Below are 8,275 nucleotides of genomic sequence, written 5' to 3'. Positions count from 1 at the left end.
TTTGCCACCGCCCTTTCGCCACCGCCACCGCCACCGCCCCCCTTCTTCACTTAATTAATTTGTTTTTACTACATGTTTTCAGGACTGATATAATGGCGGACGATAGAGCTGACCCGATTATGGACAACTATGATCCGGACGGTGAAGCACATATGTTCGGCATCATAAACGGCGATATTCTATATGTGCCGACCGGAGAAGAAGAAGATGATATCTCTTCTTATCTGAACCTTGACGGTGAAGATGAAGGGCGCCGTCAGCAAGATGATGCCGAACAAACGTCGATAAACGACGATCTTCAAATGGAAGTAGCAACCACCTCTGGCGCCGAGGTATATATATACATTGAGCCTCTGGTGATACAAACTAACTGATTTGAATAAATATGTGTGTACTAACGCGCGCGACTCTTTCTTATTTTAGCCCTCGGCCGGATCGTCGAAACAATCGAGTACGTCGTCAAAGCGTGGCGCAACCAAGATGATGAAACAAGGAGAAACATGCACAATCGAGGTTGTCGACAGTGCAACCGGCAGGCCGCTGGAGCCCCGCAAGAACGCCACCAAGTTTGTCAGCCAATGCGGAGCCATTGTTAGAGACAACGTCTCGATCACCATCCAGGAGTGGAATGAGCCAAAGAAGGCACGAATTGATGGTTTCACTTTTGTCGATAAGAGAACAAAAAAAGATTGCTTCAAGAAGCTTATGGAACATTTCGTTCTACCTCCGGAATACAACAAATTCGATGAGGAGGGTAACAAGATTGAGGAAAACAAGGAGAGGAGGAGGCTAGTCAAACAGTTCGCTCTTCATAAGATGGCCGACGCATTCCGGAAATTCAAGCAAAATCTAGTCCATGACTTTGTCAAGCAGAACAAGACTCCGGATTTCAAAGGACAATATGAGAAACTGAAACATGATTGGCCAGAATTTGTGAAGCAAAAGAAATCGGAGCAGTTCATTCAAATATCAAAAAAAATAAGGAAAATGCGGCTAAGAAGGAGTACAATCATGTTATGGGGCCAGGAGGGTATCGCATTTGGGTGCCTAGGTTGGAGAAGATGGAGAACGAGCTGACGGCGCGAGGAATCCGTCCAGGTACGGAGGGATGGGACCCAAGGGCCAAAAGCTGGTGGTACGGGCATGGGGGAACGCTGAACCCGGAGACAGGGGAGTGTGTTTACCGGGGCAAATTAATTAAACCCACCCAAGCCCTTATTAACGCAATGAGGGATGCTCAACAGGGGAAGATCAAGTTCAACAGAGAGAACGACGCGTTGACAAAAGCCCTCGGGAATCCTGAACACGGAGGACGTGTACGAGGCATGGGGCACATTCCGTGGAAAATAGGGTTCCCCCAGAACGATGACCCGTACGGTTACAGAAGCCGTAAGAGAAAGATGGATCGGGAAGCAGATGTTGTGGCGCGGTTGGCATCGGAAATGGATGTGATGAAGAAAACCATGAGTGTACTAGTAGCCGAAAGAGATGCAGCTCGGGTGCAGCATGAAGATCATCCAGCGGATCTCGGAAGCCAGCAGCGGAGAAGCAGCGTGGCTTCCACGGAGGCCCCACCGGCTGGTGCAGATGCACCGACGATCAAAATTACTGCACCGGAGCCTCTGGTGGTCGAAATTACTTCACCGGAGCCTCCTCGCTACCCCGTGGACGATATAAAGGAGATGAAAGAATGTCATCTGTATTATCCTATCGGGAACATGTCCATGAAGGTAGCCATCGGCAGTGCTTTACCATGTTTACCTGGAGCACTCCACCACAACAACCCCATTCAAGATGGTTATGCTCGTGTCACGGTGGAGGACATAGTCCAAGGGTTTGAGGACCTGGAGATTGACATTGCTACACCTGAAGGGGAGAAAAGACTTGGAGATGTCAAGCGCCATTTCATTCTATGGCAAAAGAAGTTTATCAAGTTTCCAGGCGAGGCGCCAAGGACAACAAGTCCACCCCCCTACGGTGGTGGTGGTGGCGGTGGCGGTGGTGGTGGTGGTGGTGGTGGTGGCGGTTCACCTACACCTCCGTCACGTCAGCCGACGCCGCCCCCCAGTCCACAACGTCCAGTGGGTGATCAGCCGCCGCCCCCCAGTCCTCGTCCGGCGGGTGATCAGACGCCGCCCCCCAATCCACCTCCGGCAAAGAAGCAGAAGCAGTCCTGGATTATTAACCCGGACCCTTATGTACCTAAGACCACAAAGGTACCGGAGCCATCACTGAAGCCTCTCCCCACAAGGCCTTGGGAACGTAGTGCCGAGGAAGTCGACGCGGCCGCGGCTGCTGATTTGGAGAAATGGAAGGCGGACTGCAAGAAGAAAAGAGAGCCCGAGCCCAAGCCAGTATTTTCTGATGAGCAAAAGAAGTGGGCTAAGTCATTTTTGAGCACACCGTCCCAAGCCGCGAAGAATCTGCCTAACGACTATGCACGTGAACTTTGCAGGCAGGCACTCATGTTCAAGGAGAACAAAGAGCGGGAGAAGGCCGAAAGTAAAAAAAGCGGGAAACAAGTTGCCCAGCTCGGGGAACAAAGTAAACAATCGATTGCCCCGCTTATAGTGGAAGCCTTCTGTCCGGATGACCCCGAGATCATACAAGCTGCGGCAGCACAGGGATTGACTGTAACGAGTGCCAGAGAACAAGCGGCCAACTTAGGTATTACTCTTCGTGAACTGTTAGGCCTTGATGAGGCGCCAGTGAAGGAGGTAGTAATTACATATGTCAAGAATGGGCCTCTCGTCGAGCCTGCGGAGGAAAAGGATCTACCTCCACAAATGAAAGGTCTGCTGAAATGGTACAAGGGTTACATAAAAAATAAAAACGCCAAAGAATATATTTATGCGGAAGTTAGACATGAGCATCACTTCAAACATTACTATGTACAAATTGAACTGAGTGAATTGTTCCAGCTTTTCAATCTGCGCGAGCTCGATAAATCTATCATCAGTTGCTACGTTCTGTAAGTGATTTATTAATTTCTACCCCATCTCGTTCATATTGCCTGCACTATATACATGATGTTGGGTTCATTGACCCACACATCGTTAATGGACATGTGTTGGAGCGTTACCCCGCCGACGTGGAGGCAGACCTGTGGCAGTTTCTTACAAAGCAGGAACTCAAAAGTTATATTCTATTTCCTTACCATTTTGAGTGAGTGTTTCTGTCTTGAGCACATTCTCTTTTGTTTACTCCATGCATGGTATGTGGCCGGCTAATCGATGAGTTATGCATGACGTACTGTGCATGTATCGTGTCCGCAGGTTCCACTGGATTCTGCTAGTAATTAAAGTTAACACCTCAGAATGTCTCGTCCACGACTCTGTGAATATGGATCCAAAGCTTTGGGGCGGCATGAGAAGAATGCTGCAGAAGTAATTATTTTCATTCATTTGCGCTCTATATCGATCGGCCTATTTCGTTCATTTCCTAATATCAAGTAACTAATTAATAACTCTCTTGTTCATTTAATTTTCTTTGCCTCGTAGGGTTTGGAGACGGTTCGTAGATACAAAGGTCGGTGAATTCAAAAAAGAGCTAGAATTCAAAATGTTAAAGGCTAAGAATGCTAGGGATATTCAGCCACCGGAGACCAATCTATGTGGATACTATGTCTGTGAGATGATCCGGAGATACACCTCTGAGCGGGTTCCGAGTGATACCAATGCTCAGAGGAATAACCTCCGGTGGATGCTTAGTCCAGAAGCTCGCTTCCGACCACTTCAAGAGGAACTAGCTGGATGGTTCAGCAGGGAAGTCCTCCATCCTAAAGGAGAACACTATTACGAGGACGTAGAACTTTATATGCATTAAATCATGTATGGAAACTTGTTCAAAATTGTATATGGTCATCCGATGATATTGAATATATATTGTATATTCCTCTTGAATTCTTTTTGGTTCTAATTTCAAATTTATTTGAAATTATACATTCATATGCATGTATGTAGTACCGTAGAATATATGAAACTCCTTCAAAATTAAAATAAAGCACAAAAGAAATAAAACAATACAAATTAAACAGAAAACAGGTTTAGGGGGGGGGGGCTAAAACCCTAAACCTGTGGCGGCCTTTAGTCGCGGTTGGCCAGAAGAACCGCGACTAAAGGTCCTCCGCCCCGACGGCCGCCTGGCGCCCACGTGGACGGGCCTTTAGTCGCGGTTCTTAAGGAGCCGCGACTAAAGGTGGGGGGCTTTAGTCGCGCTTATTTGGTCGCGGTTGCGCAACCGCGACTAATGGCAGTTGCGAACCGCGACCAAAGGCCTTTTTTCCACCAGTGTGTTTTCCCTGCAAACGCTCGAATTGTCATGCAATTTCAACTAAAATTATCATGGAAACATTACAAAACTTGCCATGACCGGAAATGAAAATTACCAAGCATAAAAAATACAATGATTTTTATTAAAACTTACCACCGACTTGATCTGAATTCAAGGGCTGTGGGTGCATTCCCTGGGTCCTCCTAACCAGGGAATGTTCCCAGTTATCATTTCTTGTACTCCCTCCATTCCTAAATATTTGTCTTTCTAGACATTTCAAATGACTACTACATACGGATGTATGTAGACATATTTTAGAGTGTAGATTCACTCACTTTGCTCCGTATATAGTCACTTGTTGAAATGCCTAGAAAGACAAGTATTTAGGAACGGAGGGAGTAATATATAAGAGGAAAAGGTATAAGGTGAAAAAGTGACAAGATGCTCAATACCTGAGCCATATACGATCCCAATAATACAAGTGCGACCGAATCAATTTCATGACTCACAAACATACAAGTGCACAACCACGGCCATTATATTACACGTCTTTGTAGCGTCTCAGGTGTTCCTCGAGCTCGTGGATGTACTGCTCCTGGCGCCCCTCGTCCACGACAACCTCCTTCACACCGATCCCTCTCTGCACCATCGACCGTGCGATGATAGGCGTGTCGATGATGAACGGGAGCATGACCAGTGGAAGCCCAAACGCAAAGCTCTCGATGGTGGAGCCCCACCCGCAGTGTGTTAGGAACGCGCCCGTGGCGTCGTGCGCGAGCGCCTTCATCTGTGGCACCCACCCTGTGCAGACGACACCGCGCGCCCGCGTCCGCTCCTCGAACCCGGCCGGCAATGGCCCGGCGACTTTGTTGCTTCCGGCAGGCTTGCCTAGCAGCCAGAGGAATCGCACCTCGGCGAGCTCCAGCCCGAGCGCGAGTTCATGGATGTTCTCTAGCGTCAGTGGCGCCTCGGTCCCCAGCGCGACGTAGATGACAGACTTGGGAGGCTGGTCGTCGAGCCATCGCAGGACGTGGTGAGGGTCGACGCCACCTGAGCTGCTATTCCGGTGGTCGTCGGGTGCCGCCGGTAACAGAATCCCGGAGGGGACGGCGGGCTTCCGTAAGAGATCGGAGAGGAGGGCGAACATCCGGGGCTCCAGCTCATGGCAGCTACGGCAGATGACGAGGCGGCAAAGCTCGAAGACCTGCCACGTGCGGTCTGCGTCCGACACGTCTGACGCGTTGGTGCGCAAGGTGCTGGCGATCCACTCGGCCTCGTGGCGGAGGAAGAAGGTGGTGGACGGCAAGGGGATCCACTTGGGCGGCACGGTGAAGTGCTCCGGCTCCGTGCGCGGGTGCGCGGCGTTCGCCCAACGCGGCCCCAGAAAGGCCACGAAGGCGGCATGGAGGATCTGGAACAGGGCGCATGCTACCTTGTGCTGGTCGGCGATGGGCGGCACCCAGTGGTGGCAGAAGTCGAGGACGATCCAGTCCGGCCTCCTCCCGGCGGCGACGGTGTCCATGAGAAAAGCCGCGAGCGGGGCCGCGAGCCCGTCCATGGCCTTCTTGAGCAGGTCGATCTTGTCGGTCGGCACGTCGGCCGTTGACTCGGCGCCCTCCGGCAGCCCCTCCACGGCCGGCAGGTGCAGCGGCATGAAGCGGAGGCGGGCTGACAGGTGCGCCGGCATGGGCGGGAGCCTCGCGAGGTTCCGTGGCGTGGACACGAAGGTGACGGCGTTGCCCCTCTCCGCCAGGCGCTTTGAGAGCTCAAGAAAAGCGATCATGTGCCCGAACGCTAGCCACGGGAACACCACCACCTCCAGCCCGCCTGCCGCACCACCGGCAGCAGCATCCATCGTCTCCGTGCCTGTCACTGGATGCAACGAGACGGCGCAGCATATCGAGCTAGCGTGAGATAAAATAAAGCCGCCGTTCCAGTGAGAGCAGACCACTAACCCAATTAACTAAGGGAGGATAAGAGCTGGCCACTAGCATCCATGGTGGGCGTGAGGGCTTTTACTTTTTTGGATGATGGCGGGTGGGTGCTGAGCTACACCATGATGAAACATCCAGATCATGACGGGCATGTGCTACCGATACGATGACATGCATGGGGCCTTGCAGAGCACAGCACAGCTTGCACTCGGAATTGACATCGACGTGGTCCGAATCATGCGAGAAGATTTTCTAGCGGAACAGATTGTTGAGTATATATATTTGTGTTGCATGTATTTTGTATTGTGATCCACCTCTTAGTTGTGTATAGTTAAGGTTGAGGCTTACATGTACTTAGATACGTGCATCGGCACCCTATCAATACAATGATTATTGTATTGGCAAACCATCTCTGTACATGGTATCATCTTGCAGGTCCTGACCTAGCACCAGCCGCCGCCGCTGCTGCCGCGCCTCCTCGCGCGCCGCCGCACCCGCCACCGCTTCCCACCACCACAGCACCCCGCCGTCGCCGCGTCCTACTCTGACGCTGCCACCGCCCCGTGTCGCCGCGCCACTTCCGCTCCAAGCCGCCGCCGCGCCTCCTCGCGCACTGCCGCCGCCGCTCCCCGTCGTCGCCGCACTTGCCGTCTCCGCGTCCTCCTCTGACGCCGCCGCCGCCCCGTGCCGCTACCACTGATCTACCGCCGTCGCCGCGCGTCTCCTGCCGCGTCGCCGCTGCCCCGTCCGCCGCCACCCTACTAGGTCTAGCCGCCGCCGCACCCTCCCGTGTGTCGCCGCCCCCCTTCCTCTTCCCACCGCCACTGCCGCCTTTCTTGCCGCAGCCGCCGTACGTCGTAGCCGTTGCAACCTCCTGCCTCCGCTACCTTCCACCTCGCCGCCTTCCATGGAATCTTCGGGCTCCTTCACCACCCACAGTGGCCCCGCTCCACCGATCGCGCCGACCCCGCCGCGTCCTCCCGCACCCGTCGATATTAACCGTTGCCGCCCCCTGCGCCTCCCCAGCAGCCGCAGTGAGGAGGTGGGCTGATGAAGGAAATATGCCCTAGAGACAATAATAAAGTTATTATTTATTTCCTCATATCATGATAAATGTTTATTATTCATGCTAGAATTGTATTAACTAGAAACATAATACATGTATGAATACATAGACAAACATAGTGTCACTACTATGCCTCTACTTGACTAGCAAGTTGATCAAAGATGGTTGTGTTTCCTAGCCATAGACATGAGTGGTCATTTGATTAACGGGATCACATCATTAGGAGAATGATGTGATTGACTTGACCCATTACGTTAGCTTAGCACTTGATCGTTTAGTATGTTGCTATTGCTTTCTTCATGACTTATACATGTTCCTATGACTATGAGATTATGCAACTCCTGTTTACCGGAGGAACACTTTGTGTGCTACCAAACGTCACAACGTAGCTATGTGATTATAAAGGAGCTCTACAGGTGTCTTCGAAGGTACTTGTTGAGTTGGCGTATTTCGAGATTAGGATTTGTCACTCCGATTGTCGGAGAGGTATCTCTGGGCCCTCTCGGTAATGCACATCACTATAAGCCTTGCAAGCAATGTGACTAATGAGTTAGTTGCGGGATGATGCATTACATAACGAGTAAAGAGACTTTCTGGTAACGAGATTGAACTAGGTATTGAGATACCGACGATCGAATCTCGGGCAAGTAACATACCTATGACAAAGGGAACAACATATGTAGTCATGCGGTTTGACCGATAAAGATCTTCGTAGAATATGTGGGAACCAATATGAGCATCCAGGTTCCGCTATTGGTTATTGACCGGAAACGAGTCTCGGTCATGTCTACATAGTTCTCGAACCCTAGGGTCCGCACGCTTAAAGTTTGGTGAAGATCGGTATTATGAGTTTTTGTGTTTTGATGTACCAAAGGTAGTTCGGAGTCCCGGATATGATCACAGACATGACGAGGAGTCCCGAAATGGTCGAGACGTAAAGATCAATATATTGTATGACTATGTTTCAACACCGGAATGGTTTCAGACCTATACCGGAGTACCG

The 8,275-nt window shown here is 51.1% G+C and overlaps 1 protein-coding gene across 1 annotated transcript; it reads right to left on the bottom strand.

Annotated features, from left to right (window-relative positions):
- Positions 1-4,667: 4,667 nt before the first annotated feature.
- On the bottom strand, positions 4,668-6,394 carry LOC119287825 (putative UDP-rhamnose:rhamnosyltransferase 1). The gene has a single exon (XM_037567455.1). It carries the CDS (start codon positions 6,125-6,127, stop codon positions 4,814-4,816), a length of 1,314 nt encoding a protein of 437 aa, XP_037423352.1. The 5' UTR covers positions 6,128-6,394; the 3' UTR covers positions 4,668-4,813.
- Between the last annotated feature and the right edge of the window lie 1,881 nt (positions 6,395-8,275).

The sequence above is a fragment of the Triticum dicoccoides genome, chromosome 4A, assembly GCF_002162155.2.
Source record: "Triticum dicoccoides isolate Atlit2015 ecotype Zavitan chromosome 4A, WEW_v2.0, whole genome shotgun sequence".
Classification (NCBI taxonomy): domain Eukaryota; kingdom Viridiplantae; phylum Streptophyta; class Magnoliopsida; order Poales; family Poaceae; genus Triticum; species Triticum dicoccoides.
Note: the sequence above shows the minus strand (reverse complement) of the source record. Positions and strands in the feature narration are given on the sequence as shown.

Excerpts from the sequence above, each read along its gene's own strand:
- LOC119287825 (XM_037567455.1), bottom strand. The coding sequence starts at position 6,127 with ATGGATGCTGCTGCCGGTGGTGCGGCAGGCGGGCTGGAGGTGGTGGTG.